We start from the raw sequence: 18,964 nt of genomic DNA on the forward strand, positions 1-18,964 counted from the left end.
GATCAAACTCGGGTCCTTGCGCTTGCGCAGCAGGCGGCGAAACCACTGAGCTAAATCCCCGGCCCAGGAATCTGTTTTTAAAGGCATGAAACCACCACTTGAACAAATTACTTCCCCCTTCAGTATATACATGACAAAATATAAATTTAAATATCAAAATATAAATTTGTTTTGAGACAAGGTGTTGCTATGTAGCCCAGGATGGCCTCCAACTCATGGCACTCCTCCTGCCCCAGCCTCCTGAGTGCTGGGATTACAGGTGTGCTCCACCACACCGAGCTAACATGTATTCTGGGTCACCTATGCCGGCCTGGCTGTCAGCCTGCTCACATGTGTGCGTGTGGAACCCGCAGCACAGAGGGACTGCCTCTCCCACTCTCCCCGACACTTTTCAGAGGGCACAGGATGTGTGGGGGCTGTGAGCCTCACAAGGGTGTACGTCAGCACACTACGGCCATGTGTCCCTACAGATCCTGTCCCCACAGTAGGGTGGAGGGGTCCTGCGTCCTACCCCCGGATGGCTTTACAACTATCCCAGTCACAGTGGAGCAGAAGCACAGCCCTGAAGAGAGGCTATGATCACAGCCACAGGATAGGAGGGGACATGAAGGCCCAGGGCCAATTCTCCACAGGAAGCAGCCCTGCTCCATTCTTCCCTCCCTCACCCTCACCGGAAACCAAGGAACAAGCACAGTTAAGAGGGGGACAGGACAGCTCCCCAAAGCCGAAGACTAACCCTGTGTGGGGGACAAGACGAGAAGCCATCAACTGCAGGGTCATAATGATTTGGGGATACAAACATCAAAGAACTAAGAGGTGTGACAGGAATGTGGTAGCAACAAGAGCCTCAAGGCTGGTTCTGGACATGAGGGCAGCGGGCTGACAGGAAAGGTCAAGTCATGGAACTTCTCAGAACAAAAGTGACATTCTCAATCTAGTACTTTTTTTTTTTTGGTAGCGGGGATCAAACTCAGGACCTTGCGCTTCCAAGGCAGGTGCGGTGCCACTGAGCTAAATCCCCAGCCCTCAATCTAGTAAGTATTAAACAACTAATAAGATAAAATCCTACTCTCATAAATCGTCTCATGCCTTGTCTTCTAGCTTTAAATGAATTCAGACGCCTTCAAATAATTTAAGAAAATCCAGGAGTCTACTGTTATACATCCTCATAAGAAGCAAAGAAACACTGATAATTTCAGGGGTTTAAAAACCTCTTTTCTTTTAGTCGCCTGATAGGGCTTCCTAACCATTTTATTTTTCTTCGTGGCATTTCATCACCGTGCACTGGCTCCCCCTCCCAGGCCTATGTGTGCACTTGTGCGCGATGGGAACACCAGAGAGGCAGAGCCTTGCTCTCCTAGGGCTCTCTCTGTTAGGCCTACAGGACCTTGGATGGGCTTCCCATTTCCTGAATGAATGAAAAGGGTTACTCCATGTGTTACATACACCAACCACACCAAACACAGTACTGCTTGTAAATTGTGCTTTAATTTCTGCAATCAGATATGATGCAGTGAGAATACAAGTATAAACTTTCTGTGCATCCAGAAAATAAAAAGCACATTTATACAGATATAGCCCCACAGCTTATTCCTTAAAATAAAAAAAAGAAAAATTTGAATTTAATTAAAGCTAGTTTCTCTTCAGTGTAAAACTTGGAGGTATAAACAAACTCAAGATATTATATACAGTAAATTATTAATGTACATTTCCAAACTTGCACAGTGCAGCTTTTTAAAGTAAATGGTCTTGTTTCAGCTTTTACTGTTAAGCGTAACCTACATCTGAATCTGGAATAAAATTTTCACAATATATAAACCCATGGAGAATTCTGTACACAAATACAAGTTATAAAAATCTGATTTCAAATATAAATACATAAATCATCATGACCTTACGTGGTACAACAGCTTGCTTACTTATTTTGCTATAGTAATTTTAAAAAATCATAGAAAAATATTTCAATGCACATTCAACTGCTATGACAACGGCCATGACCTTGTGCCTTTAAACCATATTTTATAGAGTGTAAAGCATCACACCAGGCATTTTTGGAATGAAAATTACTAAGATTGAAGAGACTACTGTACAAATATTCATGTTATAATAAGGTAACAAAATAGTTAGCTCCATAGTGTATTTGGGAGGAAACACAAAGCACAGAAGTGAGCGGAGATTAGTGCTAGTTTAAGAAGGCCCAAGGGACATATGCGAAAGGAGCTAGGCACTAGTATATGTTTAAAAATCCCTATTGCAAGCCTAACGCTGACCTTGCTCCTAAGACTCTTAAGGCAACAAAGACTGAGGTGTGTCTGGCCCCGAGCTGCACAAATTCTGCTCTCCCCTCAACCTGTTATTTTACCTGACTGGGCTTGCGCATTAACGTGGAATGGAGAAGAGCAAAATGATTTTGTACAAAGGTGAGTCAGTGCAAATTGGAAACTCCTTTGTCAATAGCTTCAAATTCTCCTACTGCCCTCCAGCAGGCATTTCTAAACATCTTACATTCAAACTGGAATCTATTCTGAAGACCAAATGTATATAAAAGGCAAACATTCAATCTGAAAGGTTCTAACATAAGGGTTTTTTTTTTTCCTTTCTTTTGTGGGATTTGACAAGAGTTCCACTGAGAATAAAAAAACTGGTCCTTACAAAGTACATTTTCCTACATTAAAAAAATATATATATCACTTTAGACAGCAGATCCAAGGAGAAGACCAGGCATAGTTGAGTTTTTTCTATGGCTTCTTAATCACTGAGGTATCCTGTGAGAATCACTTCTGGCATTGATGTTCAGCTGCTTGCGCATGAAAGCCACCTTCACAAGTGGCCGACCCCAGCAGTCTGTGAAGGACCACAGCAGGCGAGGGAAGCAGGCAGCTGGAAAGCAGCTGAGGAGCCACAGCGGACAAGCACGCTCTTGGGGTCTCCAAAGGCTCGGGGCAAGAGGGCGGCAAAGCAAGGTGTACAAACACTGGGAAACTCCAGAGGCAAGGAAGCTCCTCTGGGCAAACCAAGAGGTTCCCCCAGTCTCACCAGCAGGTTCAGCAGCGACACACTGGGACTGTGTACTCCAAGGCAGGCAGTGCAGAGGGACAGTGCTGAGGAAAGACCTGCAGCTGTCAGCACAGCACAGGGAGGAGCGGTGGCGCTGGCCCTACACTACCGAGACACGGTCCAGGAAAGAGGCTGAGGGTTAGGGAGTGTGGCAACAGTGGAACTTTCCAGCTTTCTACAGAAAGAAAAATGCTATGGTTTAAGTAAATGCCATCCACCTTAATACCTCTGTCTCAGTCTTTCAATTCACACAAATACCACATAAATCTGCCTGCCCTTGCTCCTGAGATGGGCCATCAGCACTGTTCCCAGTGGTGGGATGAACTATCTTGGCTCAGAAAGGATCAGAAGAAAGTAGCAAGGCCAAGAATATCAAACTGCAGCTCTTTCTAGTAGTAAACTGGCCACTGCAGGTTTTCTACAATACTTAGGCATCAGAAAACAGCCACAACCCTATGATGGGTCAAGTGGGAATTCCTTCCAATTAATAATACTAGTTTTAATTGCATAGTCTTTCAGAACCATGAAAAAATTGAGAACCAGCTCTTTTCTTCAAGGCCTGGGTTTTTTTTCCAACGGAGCACCGGGCTACGACCATCCCAGCATTAGCAAGACACTCGCCAGGGGTCAAGTGTCCCAACCTCCCACACTGTGCCTCTCCACAGTCACTGATACAAGTCACAGGTCCCCCAGATCCACAAACTCATCTTCTCGTTTGGCCAGATCTCCCTCATCTCCCAAAGCTTTCCAGCCACTGGTGGGCAAGACAGGCTTGGACGAGTGTCGCTGGAGCAAAGCGAAAGGAAACAGAGAGGACAGGCGGGCAGAGTTCCTCAGCAGGCAGGGCGCCTCTGCCTGGAGGGGCGCGTGGCTGTGGTGTCGCTCATCGATTTTCTCTTGCAAGTGTTGGACTTCCTCCATCATTTCAAAGAGTTTGCTCATAGTGGCCACCCTGCCACCACCTATGATTTGGGCTTCTGGAATCCAACGCAAGTAGCGCTGTGCCCAAACTTTGATTTCTGGCCCCTCTATATGAGGCAACAACAAACCATGGTAGTCAGTAGGTTTGCTGTGCCAGCTGTCATAGAACTCCCGAAAGTTGTCCTGCAGCTCATCTGAAGAGTTAATAAGTTTGCTAATTCTCTTGCCCAGAAGGTTTTTAATCAAATGATCTGTTTCTTCCCTGAAAAATCCTCTTTTGGGTGATGACTTCGACTGGGTGAGTGGCAAAGAAAGTTGTCGCTGATGCTTTGAGAGAAAACATAAATAAAAATCTCTGGTTAACATAGAGGCACTCTAGAGTTGTTACCATAAGAGGGGAATAATCCTACTACCTTAACAAGTATCAAGAGACATCAGAATTGCCATGTGAACGCATATGCATTAAAATGCTATCACATGCGGAGGAAGGTGGCTTCTTATTTATTTTCACGATGCAAATGTTCACAAATGTTCAACACACACTGTATTATCAACAAAGGGGAGAGGCCAGGCACATGTGGTGGCTGTGCAGAAAGGCATGCTGGGACATCAAGAATGGAGCTTTGGATCAGCTCTTCAGCTGAACTAGGCCTATCAAAGAACACAAAGTACTTCTGAGGAACTGGATTAAGATATCTTAATGAGCCAGGGATTTAGCTCAGTGGTTCCGCTGCCTGCCTTGCAAGTGTAAGGTCCCGAGTTTGATCCCCGGTACCAATAAATAAATAAATAAATAATAAAAAAGAAGAACAAAATAGCTTAATGATTTAGGAGATCTGGGGAGTGATATCTATTCATTTCTTTTTCTTTCTTTTCCATTATTGATTGATTGGTAAGGGTCTCACTATGTGGCCTAGGCTGGCCTCAAATTTGCAGGGATCTTCCTGCCTCAGCCTCGAATGGTGGGATTACAGGTGTGCCATTATTCATTTCTTAAAAGGGAACAAAATGTTCCTTCTTCGAGAACTGTAGGGCTGCTTAATTGCTACAATATTCTGAACATATGTAAGGAAGCATGCTGACTACCTGAAGATCCAATGTGTGGACAAAATAACCTAGAGCTTATCAGGCATCCAGTGGGAGTTTAAGGCTAAGTCATAAAGATTCTTTTGGACAAGAAAAACAAGTAAATGGGAATAATGGAATTTTGCCAAGAGGAACCAGTGAAGTTGGCCAGACGTTCTTGCTTGACAACATTCTTGTTAATTCTCTCTGCAGCGAAAGTAATGTGTTATATTTTGGGGTGCACTGTGAGAGAGTTGTAAAGATGGGTGATTTGGTTAGGGGCTCCTCAGTGCTCAGAGAAGAAAGTTAAAAATTTGGGGGAGAAGGTAGTTTTTTTCAAATTTTCTGCTCCTTGGATGTCCATTCAAAGTAAGAATAGAGCTGGGCATGGTGGCATGCCTGTAATCCCAACACTCAGGAGGCTGAGGCAGGAGGGTTGCTGAAAATTTGAGGCCAGCTTGGATTACATAGGGAACCCTGTCTCAAACAATCAAAAAAAGCAAAGCAAAGCAAAACAAAACAAATGCAATGTAAGAATAGATAAAAAAAAATTTATTTTCAGACTACCTGTGTAATCTAACGTACTTTTCCAGTGGGTCTTCCTTGTTAAAAATGATTACTGGATGGGCTGGGGATTTAGCTCAGTGGTTTCGTCACCTGCTGTGCAAGCACAAGGACCCGAGTTCGATCCCCGGTACCAAAAAAAAAAAAAAAAAATGATTACTGGGACCAGGGATTTAGCTCAGTGGTTCCACTGCCTGCCTTGCAAGCAGAAGGATCCCAGTTCGATCCCCAGTACCAAAAAAAAAAAAAAAAAAGATTATAAAGGAAATATTTCCTTATTATAAAATATGGAATAACAATATAAATAAAAGAAACCAAAATCATCCAAAATACCACAACTCAGAGGTGACCAGGATTTTGGACTCTCCATCTGGTTACTGGAGTCAGTGTTCCCTCTTCTCACTGGACTTAGGGTCAGTCAAGACATGGGCTGAGGACTGTGCAGGAAACCTGTCACTGAGCACTTCCTGCCTGCTAGGTTCTCTGCTCAGTCCTTTCTATACACTGACTTACCAACTCCTCAGTCACTACTGTGCTCACTGTACAAATGAGGAAACCAAGGTCCAGAAATTTGTTGCCAAAGGCACCAGCTACCAAGTACCAAAAGTAGTTCAAACCCAGCCTGACTCCATAGCCTGAACTTTTCTTGGACCTGGAAGACCTTTCCTCTCAGTCTCCTCAGCGAATGGAACATTTGAGATGGGCCACAGTGGAGGGAGGGGGCAACATGCTCAAAGCTGGGTGAGGCCTGGGGCTGCAGCAAGAGTTCACTGAGTTAATCGTGCCCCTGGCATGGCAGTTCCTCGGTCTCTACAATGCCCCCGAGGTCAACTGTCCACTCAGCCAGGTACCCCAACCTGACATCTGGTCTTCTTACCCCAAGGCTTCAAAGTTCCTTGTTGGCTAATCCCAATTCTGCTTTATACTACAACCCATAATCCTCTAGCCCTATGGCTCCAATCTCCCCCACCAACCGCTCTCAGAGCAGAGGCCATCTGCCACTATCTACACGGAAAAGAGACAAGTAGGAAACCTGGTCCCAAGGGTGGAAATGAATCCCTTATTAGAAGGCGGAGCAGGGCCAGCTGTCTGAGGTGCACCTGCCCAGGCGGTTCAGGACCCTAGCTCACCTCTCCTGAGAAGTGTGCAGGCAGCCACTAGGGGGCAGAACACACTGAGGAAAAGCTGATCTTGGGCCAACTTGTTTAGGGTCTTACAGCAATTCTGGTCAAACTAACAGAAAAGAGGTTTGAACCTGAAAAGGGAAACATCTCCTGAGGCCTGAGAACAACTAAGGGGACAAAATGGCAGTTCCATGTCACTCGGCAGCTGAGGTTGTCTCGGAGTGACCAAGCCCAGCCAGGTTCCCAATCCTTTTCAAACAACCGACTCCCATAGCAGGGCTGGCCACCCTCCTTGCATCCCTCACCATCAGGCAGGACTGGTGGATGGCAGTGGAAGATTTACTCTCACTGCTCTCCCCTTTGTGGACTCTGACAGTGAGAAATTCAGGCAAGGAGACAGAGCTAGGAAATGTCACTTAAATCACTAATCAGTTAGTTCCTATGGAGTGTAATAACTAGTGAAAACAGGAACAAATACCCAAGAGGAAAATAAAGCTCTGACTTTTGTGGTTTAGAGCACAGGCCAAATCTGGCATGTCCGCCCTTGTTTTCACAGGAGTAGGAACGCAGCCAGGCCCAGGTCCAGGGCCACTTTTGTATCACACCAGTACAGTGGGCGGTTGCGACCGAGACCTACAGCCCTGGACAGAAAGTGTTTGCCAACACTTGGTTTACAGGTGTAGCTCAGTGAGAAATGTCTACTATGCAGTACACGAACTGGCGTATTCTGAGTGAAACCCACAAGATCAATGTTCCTTTTATTCTGCTAACCACATACAAGGGCGGGTGAGGAGCAGGAGGCCCTGCAGCATGCCTATGGTGGCAGCATCCCCAGTGACATTCAGGAAAGGGCCACGTCCCATCAGGCCAAGGCGGATTTGCTGGAAGCAAAGGATCCTTCTATTGGAGCCTGACAACTTGACCATCACAACTTGGCATAGCATTTTAAGGGCTAAAACAAACACTGACAGACAGAGTCCACGTTTCTTCTATCCTTTGGGCAAGTGGAAAGATTTAGATAGGGACATCTTACCTTGAAACGCATTCCTTTCCGCTGGCCTTTGTCTAGTTTTGGCTTTTCCACATAGAGAGGGTTTCTGAGCAATGTCTGGGCTTTGGGTTCAAACTGTACAGACCAATCCCACACGGTGAGCAGGTTCAAAGGCTTGCTTTGTGCATCCAGGCTTTCCCTACCCTGCCAAGACAAGCATAGGTCACCCCGGCTTCCAGGGAGGGCCCAGGAAAGCAAACACTCATTCTCAGAAGCAGGCATCAGGCAGGGTACTCCACCTGCCTGGAGGCTGAGTGTTCACAGGCACTTCACCCTTCAAGGCCAAAGCTCTTGGTAGCTATTCACCAACACCTCTCAGTGGGGGAGAGAAGATACTTATTTTTAGTGGACCAAATGTCAGCCACTGGGCTGGGCAGTTTCAGAACAAACTTGTGAGAAAACTACTATCTTTCCAATTTTACATTGGAGGAAACCGAGGCTCAGAAGACTGAAGTAAACTGCCTGAGGTCACAAAGCTCGTGAGCAGCAGGGCTGGGGTTGGAAACAAAGGGTGCCTAACTCAGAAGCCCAGGTTTTTAGTTATTCCCACTTGACTGTGGGACTTGATAATCCTACTAGGTCAACCAAACGCAGAGGCCAGGAAATGGCTGGTTGGAGGCACTGAAATTAGCTTAGAAAGTTAACCCACTGCACTGTAGCCTTGAGAGGGGCTTTACGATGTAAGTCAATCCGGGTTTCCCTGTTCTGTCTGGTGTCTTCTTGTCACAGTAACTCCAGAATTTGAACTGAGGGAAAAGAGGACATCTGGTCTGCCTTGAAAAAGGACAGCTTTTAGCTGGGCAGTGGTGCACATCTGTAATCCCAGCTGGTCGGGAGGCTGAGGCAGGAGGATTGCAAGTTTAAGCCCCACGTGGACAACTTAGTGAGACCTTGTATCAACAAAAGGGGTGGGTGGGGGTGGAGATACAGCTCAGTAGGAGAGCACTTGCCTAGCATGTGTACAGTCCTGGGTCAATCCTCAGTACCGTGGCAGAGGGGGACCCCGATTTTAATTTGGCTTAATCCTCTACACCTCTAGCACTTGATTCCAACTTAAATACTTACCATATGACCTTAGGCTAGTTACTTATTCTTTGTGCCTCAGCTTCCTCAGAGGTAACAATACATAATCCATAGGGAGCTACAAGGATTAAATAACTTTCCAAGTATAAAAATCTGGAAAGCACTTAGAACAATGCCTGTTATGTAGCCAGAGTTAAATAAGAACCATTTTAAGCATCAATCTCATTGCACCCTATTTGTGAAATGCAACTTCTTCAGTAAAGGTTTCTAAGAGGGACTCTTACCATGTTAGTATCTTTTTGATGAGGTGAATTGAAGAAGAAGGTACTAAAAATAGGTATATACAGGGTATCTGACAAAACAGTCAGGTAAGTCTCGGTGAACTCAAATGCTGGGGGATGCTGGTGCACCAGCTGCCAGACACAATCTAAGAAAAGCAGGAACACAGGAACCTACGTGAAAGTAAGACACACGTTATTTAGCAGAACAGAGCCCAAGACCAGCTGTCCCGAGCTCAGCGGACAGCCTCTCAGGAGCTGTGAAATAACAACTTCTGAGCCCTGAGTTCTCTGGGAAACACAGTACACTCCATCCCATGGCAAGTTAAAAACACACTCAGTTGAAACCACATGCTCATGAGTTAATACCTGTCTGGCAGTAACCTATCTGTGCCAAGGACATTTCAAAGGCGAAGAATGTAAAATCTCATCATGGACCAGCACTAACAGGTGAGCATTTGCAATTAATTTTTAACACTAATTCTGAACCCCAATTAGAAGAAATGTCATCTCTCTCCAAAACAGTACCATTCTTACCAGTAGTGCAAAAACTGTATTCAATGCAAAAAACTACTCAATGATCACCATTATTTTAACTATTATCAATTAAAAATTGTGTGTGTGTGGGTGAGATATCCATGCCATTGCCTGCCCACAAACTAATTTGCAGTCAGCACTGGGCCTGCAGACTGAGCTGGAATTGAGAGGACCCCAACCCTCACCCATGAAGGTCCACAAGAAAAAGGGGTGAGTCAGAAGGCTGAAGCAACAAGAACGAGTTCCTAACATGTTTTTCACAAATATACTTTTCATCTGTAGGCCTCCTTTATTAGCTACTCAGAGGCAAGCCCTTTATAAGTAGAGATAAAGTAGGGGCCGGGGATTTAGCTCAGTGGTTCCAACGCCTGCCTCGAAAGCACAAGGACCCGAGTTCGATCACCAGTACCAAAAAAAAAATAAATAAAATAAGTAGAGATAACGGGAGTGTTGTCGTTTACAAGTGCTCATCCTTGATTCACCAGTGATCCCGTCAGATAGGTGTGATGAGCTCCATGACAGTCTCTCCTTTCTGTAAGACGAGCGATGCTGAGAGGCTGGCCAGAGCCTCACACAGAGTGAGGGAAAGAGAGGAGGTGGGGATTCGAGCTCTTGGATCAAAGGCCAGTTCTGCTTCAATTACATCACAAATTACACTGCCCAGTTCTCCCTCAAAACTCCAACACGTCAGTGCTAAGATGCTAAGAACCGTTTATATGGCCACTTTATTTCACACCCCATTTTATGCACAGTATCATTAAACAGAATGAAAGATATATGAACCTTATTGTAGTCAGGGTCATGGGCTCAGAAAATGTGAGTGACTCACAAAGTGCTGGGTGAACAGCAGACATGGTCTTCTCTTGGCCCCTTTTCCCACTAGATCCACTGCCTGTCACCCCGTTTCTCAAGATAAACAAAATCAGGGCTGGGGATTTAGCTCAGTGGCACCACACCTGCCTCACAAGCACAAGGTCCTGAGTTCGATCCCTGGTACCAAAAAAAAAAAAAAAGATAAAATCACACTTTTTCTCCACACAGTGTCAGCTCTCTGCCTGTTATGATACGTGAATCCCGTCAACCTTTCAAAGCCCCTTCCAAGACTGAAAGGTGGTGATTAGTACTCAACGTGATGGCACATGGAGCACAAATAGGCTGGGCCTGAAAGAAACCACCTGGCCTAGTGACAGAGCCCTGGTCCCCGGGAGACTGCCATGGCTTTCATTCGCACGGATACTATGCCAGCTGCTCTGCACCACAGACAGGCGGGCTGACTATCTGGAACAAGAGAAACCACAGCCAGGAGCAGTGTGCATGCCTGTAATCCCAGCTACCCAGGAGGCTGAGGCAGGGGGATTGCAAATTTGAGGCCAGCCTGGACAACTCAGGGAGGCTATCTCAAAACTATATAAAAGGTTTAGACATGAAGTACAGACCTCAGTGCTCTCCTACCATCCATGCTTGAGGCCCTGGGTTCAAAGGCTAGTAAACAACAACAACAAAAAGGGAAAGTGAATGAAAGAAAAAAAACCCATAAATTTTGCTATGCGCATATCATGGCTATATGTGTAATTTAAATAAAGAGAGTCCATTTTCATTTTTTTCCCCAGTAGTCATCGATAAGGCAGCCAAGGGAGCTTGTAGAGCCAGACAAGTGGAGCACACCTGTGTTCCCAGAACTCTGGGAGGCTGAGGCAGGACTGAGTTTAAGCCCAGGCGGGGCAACTTAACAAGACCGTTTCTCAAAATAAAAAGCAAAGGTTGGGGGATAAGGCTAGGGATACAGCTCAGTGGCAGAGTGCCTTTTTACCATGTACAAGGCCCTGGGTTCAATCCCCAGGACCACAAAAAGTCAATAAATGGGGGTGGGGGGGCAGAGCTGGGGATGTGGCTCAGTGAGAAGCCCTGGATTCAGTCTCTGGTACTGAAGGAGGGGAGTCAATCTGGGAGTGCACTAAAACATTATCTCACAGGCCATCCAGACCGAAGCCATTCACAGAAGCAAGAAGGGGCTGCGGCATAACCCACACACGCTGCAATGTACAGCCTTCGTGTTTACCATTCAGAAGGCCCTGACCATATCTGACAATACTTTTTCCCCAGAAAGGGTTTCATTATTGTTTTGAGCATTCAGACTTACCACAAAATGAACAGCTCCTACTTTTCCTATCGAGTCTGAGCAGCCTCCACTTTGCAAGCAGAAACCCTACATCTGAAGGCAGGTACTGGTACAGGGTTGAGGAGCTCTCCCACTGACTACAGCGGTCTTACCTCCTCTTTGTCACTCTGCCGGAGATGGTTGCAGCGATCCAAGAAACAGTGGCCACCCATGACCCACTCCTTTTGGACAAGGCTCTGGAAACCAGTCTGTGTGCGACAGTGGGGGTCCATCATCACTTGCACCAGGGAGGACAGGAGGCAGCAGAGGTCAGAGGCGTTCTCCTCTAGCAGGGCCCCAGCAGCGTCAATAGGAAGGAGGGATAGAGTGTTAAAGAGCTGCATGCTCTTACTGCACAGTTTAAAGTAGGGTTCCTACCACCACGGCCTGCCACTAACAGCCAAGCTCTTACTCCCTACAGGCAAGGGCCAGTGACAAGAAAAGGGAAACACTTTCAGACCAGGAGACAAACACGTCTAGCCTGTGTAGTATAGGTCTCAGCACACACTGTGCTAACTATAGATTTGCTCACTGAATAAATGTAGCACTGAAAACCTGCTTTCAGCCGACAGGCGTCCACAGGTGCCATACAAGAGCAATGGAATCACCCACATGGTGCTGATCACCCAGGCTGAAGACTGAGTCCACAACCCTTTCCTCCTGGGGTCAAAGCCTCAGCTGCTTCTCAGACTCATCCTGGCACTCCTTTCCTCCATACCCAAGTCCTGCACTAATTCTGCGTTGCAGAAAGTTTCCTATTTCTGAACTGTGCCAAAGTGATCTTATTCTTGGCCCCAGGGCTCTTTCCTCTTCTGTGTGAGGATGAGAGGCACTTGTTTCTCTCCGCCTAGCCTAGCGGAGAATTTGTCCTTGGTCCATTTCCAGTGCCCACCTGGAATGCACTTTATAAAACCCAAATGATAAAAAGTCCATTGACATACCTGTTAACATTCATGATTTACAGCAAATAAAAACACACACCTACAGCCGTGCATTTGTCTTAGAGTTTGAAGATCCTAAAAGTCAAGGATCTATGTTCCCTATCATTTTCTTTTTATGAAAGATAGATAGACAGACAAAGAAAAATGCAACTCAAGTTGCTTCGTTTTTTCTTTCGAGGACCGGGGATCAAACTTGGGACTTTGGGCTTGCAAGGCAGGCGCAGTGCCACTGAGCTAACTCCCTGGCCTGCAAGTTGCCTTTTTAAAATGTCCCCAAGTAGGATGGTCCTAGTATTATTAGGACTAGTGATACTTAAGAATGAGCCTTAGGGAGGTGACCATATTATTAGAACTTTCATCTTGACCTACGGGGAAACACAGATTTCATAGGAACAGATTTTTCTATTTCTCTTCTAATGTTGTCAATTTTCAAAACAAGTTTCAGTTTTAGGGGAATCTTTTTTTCTTGCACCTGATAGGTGTTATAGTTTACCTGTGAGTGATAGGAAGAGGGACTAGAAAGTGAGATCTCAGGAGAGACAACACAGAAGTCCATCAAGGAATAAGGGACATCTCCCTTCATCAGCCAAAGATCCAGACTTCATTTTATGCAACTCTGATTAGTGCAGTCTGGCCCTGGGTTCTTTCATCTTTCAGATCTCTAATATTCATTCGTCCTGGGTCATTATAAATAATACTCTTAGGGCAAGTCTTCCACTGGGCTGCAAACACAGTAGACAGACACAGCAGAGCTCTGTACATGGCAGGTGCTCCATGAGTGTTTCCAACTCTTGGTGAGCCAGCAGCGGGTGGTCCAGAAGCTGCTGGAGATAGTTTCTAGTCTGCTCTTAGATACTAAGTTTCAACAGTCAAGGACTGTATTAGAGGAATAATAAAAGCTTAAATAATAAAAGCATAAAAGAAGACAATTTGCTTAATTTATAATGTGGGGCTATACGAAACAAAATAGTCTAAAAAGTAAGCTGAGCATAGTGGCACAAGACTACAGTCCAAGCTACTTGGGGAGCGGAGGCAGAAGGATCACTGAACCCAACCTGGGGAGTACAGTAAGACCTTCCCCCCCTTAAAAAAACACCTAAACTAAACTAAAAAGCAGGTGATACTTTAGTTCATATTTAACCAGTCACAGTGACAAGCTGATTTACACTTGGATTACACATTCTGAATATTCATGTCACTGCCCTATGTATAGCAAATTTAGCCCACAGAGGAAAAGGAAATCAAAGACCACCAACTTTCTCTGGCAGCTGCACAAAGTTGCCAAACACAGACATAAATAATTAAATCATCCACGAGTCTCTTTAAGTAAAAGGGATTACCAAAATACTGTAAATTTAATCTAGTTGTTAATAAACAAAATTCAAAACATTAAAAAATGTGAGCTTTAATAACCAAACAATTCCTTCCTGGGCTGTGTGAACAGGCCCGCCAAGTTCCAAACGAAAGAATTTTATTTTAAGCTATAACACTAAAATCCAAGGCAAGGGTTTTGAAGGTTAAGGAGAAAAGAATGACGAGTATTTCCATACTAGTTTGTTCCCTTGATGAGACAATTCAGATTCATTAAGCTACATATACCCAAAAATGAAGGGAATGAATGAGAGTGAAACAAAATGGAAACCACCCTTTGTGGTTTAAATATATTACCTAAAAGAAGAATGTTCATATTTTGTGCTTCCAGGCATTCTGTAATCTCTATTGCTTTTTTCAGACAACGTCTAAATAAGAAAGAGAAAAGAAATAGGAGCATTAGTTCTTGAGCCTGGTACCATAAACAGTGAGTAGTTTAGATAGAGGTAGTCTGAATTTTTCTTCGGTTTTCTAATTTTTTATTTTTTAATCCAAAAATCATCCAGAAAAGAAAATAATTACCACCTATGCTATTCACTTACCAAGATACTCATCTGCCTATTAGAAACTGATTCGGGGTATATAGTACATCCAAAGGGATCAAATCAGTATATTAGATGCCTGTTTTTCCATTTTCACTCAATCATTATTCACAACAGCCAAGATATGGGGACAACCAAGAGTTCACTGACCAATTAATGGATAATTGCATGCGTGCGTGTGCGTGTGTGCGTGTGTGTGTGTGTGTGTGTGTAAGATGGAATATTATTCAGCAATTAAGAAAACAAAGCAAATTTACCATTGTTGCAACAATGGATGAACCTGGAGGAAATACGGTAAGTGAAAAGAAGTCAGGCACAGAAAGACAAATGCTGCGTGATCTCCCTTACATGTAACATGGAAACATGTTGAAATTCCGTAACAGATAAATGGTGGTGCCCAAGGGAGAAAGAGTGGAGAAAGTGAGAAGACACTGGTTAAAAGATACAAACTTTCAGTTTTAAGCAAACCAGCTTTGGAGACATAAGGTACAGCAAGAATGGTGATGGATGTGTGGATTTTATCATGTTTGTTTGTTTGTTTTGGTACCGGGGATCAAACTCGGGTCCCTGCGTTTGCGTAGCAGGCGGCGAAACCACTGAGCTAAATCCCCGGCCCTGGATTTTATTAAGGTAATCATCACATAATCTACATGTACAGCAAATCATTGCACCATGTACTTTGGCCAGGGTGTAGCTCAGTGACAGAGTAGTTGCTCAGCATGTGTGAGGCCCTAGGTTAGAACTCCACTACCACAAACAAGCACTGTATAGCCTGAATATATATAATCTTTGCTAATTCAATGTTCAAAAAAACCAAACTAACAAACAAAACCCAGAAACCAAAACACTTTTAGAAAGGAACACCAAAATTGATGTAAGGAAAGGCAATAAACTGTTCTCTGGGACTCTCAACCTAACTCCCAAACCAAAAATGGCTAATTAACATTAATTAGCCATGATTTTTAAAAAAATTATGCACAAGGCCCTAGATTCAATCCTCAGTGTGCCCCAATACAATTAAATAGGTAACATACACAGAAGACACAACATTCAAAAAGGTTATTTAGTAAAAAGCCAGTTTGCTGCCCATTCTCATTTCCCAGTTTCCTTCTGGAGGCCAGCACTGCTGCCTCAATTATAATTTGGATTGTCATGCCCTTTCCTGTAGGCTTTCGTGTCTTCTTTACACAGTTACTTCCTTGTAAGCAGGGAGCATATTGGTAAATCTCTATCAAATGTGCAAAGAAATAATATCAAATGTGAAATCCTGCAAAGCCCTGCACAGAATATGTAATCAAAGACTATTTAAATGTGAAATGTCAGTTAAATTATGTATCAATTTGCTCTACTACTCTGAATCAGACAACTGTACAACTGATGAGCAAAACATGGTTTAGATACCTGATTATGTCAAGCCAGCTGCTACTTTCCAAGAGAGAAAACCATTTTATATCTGTGTCCCAAAATTCAGTACTGTTATCTGAAAAAAAGGAAAAAGAAGAAAGATGTCAGGTCACTGTTCACATGCCTGCCACAAAATACCTGTGCTGCTCCAATCAGTGGTCCTAGACTCAACCTGCAGAACCCTCTTTAAGAGTTCACTCTAAGTAAATGGCATTTCAAAACCTCAGCTGAAAGGCTGCTGAGCTGTAGGCCTCTAAAAGATGTGGTGCTCAAAAAAAGATCTTCATTGCTGAAGTAAGAAATGCCTTCAGCACATACACAAAGCCATGGTCTGTCCCATAATTCATTAAAGACAGCAACATGTGTTAGGTGGAAACAGTTGACAATGAGGCTGCTACTCACAGAAGTGGAAAATGCAATATATACATCTTGCCACCAAAGCCTAAATGAGACTTGACTTTTGTTAGAATCTTAAATACACAAGTTCATGCACCATGCACACCATGCCAAGACTTCCCCTTACACATCTTACAGGACAGAGAACTTTGAATTTTACAGAAATCTGATACTATACATTTAAAAGTTGCAAACTCTAGTCAATAAAAGGAAGATGTTCCTGGAAGTCCTGGGCAATTAAAATGAAACTGCAAAATTACAGTCCTGGATCAAATAGTAACAGGACCTTTATTCCAGGCTCCTACTTCTGAATGAATCTATTTTATAACAAATCATAGCATGTTTTAGTTAGAGGCACACACTTCTATTTCCCCCGAAAGAGTGTGAGCTTTGTGTGTCATGCTTGTCTTTGTCACAACGTCTAGCACATACATGATGGAAATTCAAGAATGGTCAGTAGAGTGAATCTTAAAATAGTTAAGAATTTTCTGGGCTACAAAATTACTTATAAGCATGACACAACTCAGAAAGCAAAGACTCTGGCCAGGCGTGGTGGTGCACGTCTGAAATCCCAGCACTCAGGAGGCTGAGGCAGAAGGATCGCTTCAAATTTGAGGCCAGCCTGAACTGCAGAATGAAATCCTGTCTCAAAAAGACAAAAAAAAAAAAAAAAGAAAAGAAAAAGAAAGCAAAGACTCAAGAATGGAGAGAATCAGGCTGGGGATTTAGCTCAGTGGTGCTGTGCCTGCCTCGCAAGTGCAAGGTCGAGTTCAATGCCCAGTACTGAAAAAAAAAAAAAAAAGGAGAGAATCAATAATCAATAGGTGGGCCGGGGATTTGGCTCAGTGGTTTTGCCGCCTGCTGAGCAAGTGCAAGGATCCGAGTTCGATCCCTGGTACCAAAAAATAATAATAATAATAATCAATAGGTAACTGAGCGTGACTCAAATGAGCAAGTTCTAGACTATTAGTAAGCAGCAAGGGAGGGAAATGAGAGTAGAGGGTGCTGCAACAGGCATATTTCATTTTCTACTTTGTACATTTCTGATTAATTCAATTCCTTTTCAACTGTAAGAAATGGGACATGCCCACTCAGAAAAAAAATTAAGTCATTTCCACTTTGGGGAGAAAAGCACACCAAGAAAGGAAGATGAATCATTCACTTTATAAATGATTATGCAAGTCAGTGACTATAGGTACTGCACGGCTCAAAATGCTCACCAGTGGGCAGCCTGGAATGCTGGGAAAGGAGAGAAATGGGGGCCTGTGTGATCACTGCTCCCATGAGGAGGCCATGGTGAAAGCCTGGAGCAGGACGAGGGGCAGTGTGTGGATGCCAGCTGGCTCAGGGCCACTGCCCTCCCCTACACAACAGTGAGCTTCGAGGCTGTGAGCCCCTGCATACCACCAACTCGGGAAAAAGGCACCAACGGTCACCTGATCCACATGGCATGTCTTTCCCCAGAAAGGTTTTGCTCAGCATTCTTCTCACCTATTAGAAATAGCTGCTTAAATTTAGAGTATGCAGTCTGGATTTCCTGCAGGGGTAGGAAGTTGCTTGATAAGTCTTCAGTTTTGACATTTTCATAGGGTGGCCTGTGGATGGTCTTGTAAATTCTAGGTATCAAAAAGTAACATGAGCAAACGTGAATTGAAAATAGCTTATCTTCCCTGAGCACTTACTACATAACACACTCTATGCTAGAGCTCTGCAGGTATCGCCTGCCAACTTCCTCTACCCCACCCTACCAATGAGGCCACTGCTGCAGGACTGCTGTCCCCAGTCAACAGGTATGGGAATGGAGGTCAGAGTGGAACTGCTTAGCCCATGGTTATTAAGGTGTTAGTACCATGATTGGGGCCAACACAACCTATTCCTTTTGTTGCTTTTCATTTATTTGTTTGCATTTTTAAATTTTATTTTGAAATGGCTCCAACATGTAGAAAAGTAGAATACTACAGTGATGTACATATCATGGCCTAGATATGACAGCAGTTAATATTACAGATATCATGCTACTGCCCCCTAAATACTTCAGCATGCATTTCTAAAAACGGCACAGTTTTTGTGTTTTATTGTCTCTTGTCAAAGCAATTAAAAATGAATGCTTTATGTTGTATTCCTCTACCACTAACCAAACAGCTGGTAAGCAAAAATGTACACACCAGGGGCTGGGGATTTAGCTCAGTGGTTCCGGTGCCTGCCTTGCAAGCACAAGGTCCCAAGTTTGATCCCCGGTACCAAAGAAAAAAAAAAAAAGACTGCAAAATGAGACCCTGTCTCAAAAGCCAGACACACAAAAAGAAATAGACACACAACTAAGAGCGGTTCCCTGCTTCTGGGTAAAAGAACTGAACTATATAACAAATTATAGAGCGAGTACTGACCCATCCAAGAAGTTCTTCTGCATCTGCAAAATCCCATCATCTTGTTCTTTGGGCAGTGCAGACATTTTCAAAAGGGCACTTCCATTGTGGCAGGACCAACACCATATCTGGAGAGGAAAAAACATTTGCTACATGGAATATTCAC

General features: G+C 44.1%; 1 protein-coding gene across 2 annotated transcripts in view; it reads right to left on the minus strand.

Moving 5' to 3' along the window:
* Positions 1-1,469: 1,469 nt before the first annotated feature.
* The window catches only part of Mtmr12 (myotubularin related protein 12), a 71,994-nt gene continuing 54,499 nt past the window's right edge, over positions 1,470-18,964 (minus strand). For both annotated transcript variants that reach the window (XM_004848660.3, XM_004848661.4), the window contains 8 exons: positions 18,820-18,926; positions 17,924-18,048; positions 16,034-16,112; positions 14,388-14,458; positions 11,892-12,064; positions 9,090-9,257; positions 7,765-7,926; positions 1,470-4,305 (listed from right to left, as the gene is read on the minus strand). In XM_004848660.3, the coding sequence (XP_004848717.1) occupies positions 3,736-4,305; positions 7,765-7,926; positions 9,090-9,257; positions 11,892-12,064; positions 14,388-14,458; positions 16,034-16,112; positions 17,924-18,048; positions 18,820-18,926 (1,455 nt within the window). In that variant the 3' untranslated portion in view covers positions 1,470-3,735. The remainder of the gene's footprint in view (positions 4,306-7,764; positions 7,927-9,089; positions 9,258-11,891; positions 12,065-14,387; positions 14,459-16,033; positions 16,113-17,923; positions 18,049-18,819; positions 18,927-18,964) is intronic.

The sequence above is a fragment of the Heterocephalus glaber genome, unplaced genomic scaffold (assembly GCF_053883595.1).
Source record: "Heterocephalus glaber isolate CG9 unplaced genomic scaffold, H.glaber_assembly_v1.0 deba00001538, whole genome shotgun sequence".
Taxonomy (NCBI): Eukaryota; Metazoa; Chordata; class Mammalia; order Rodentia; family Bathyergidae; genus Heterocephalus; species Heterocephalus glaber.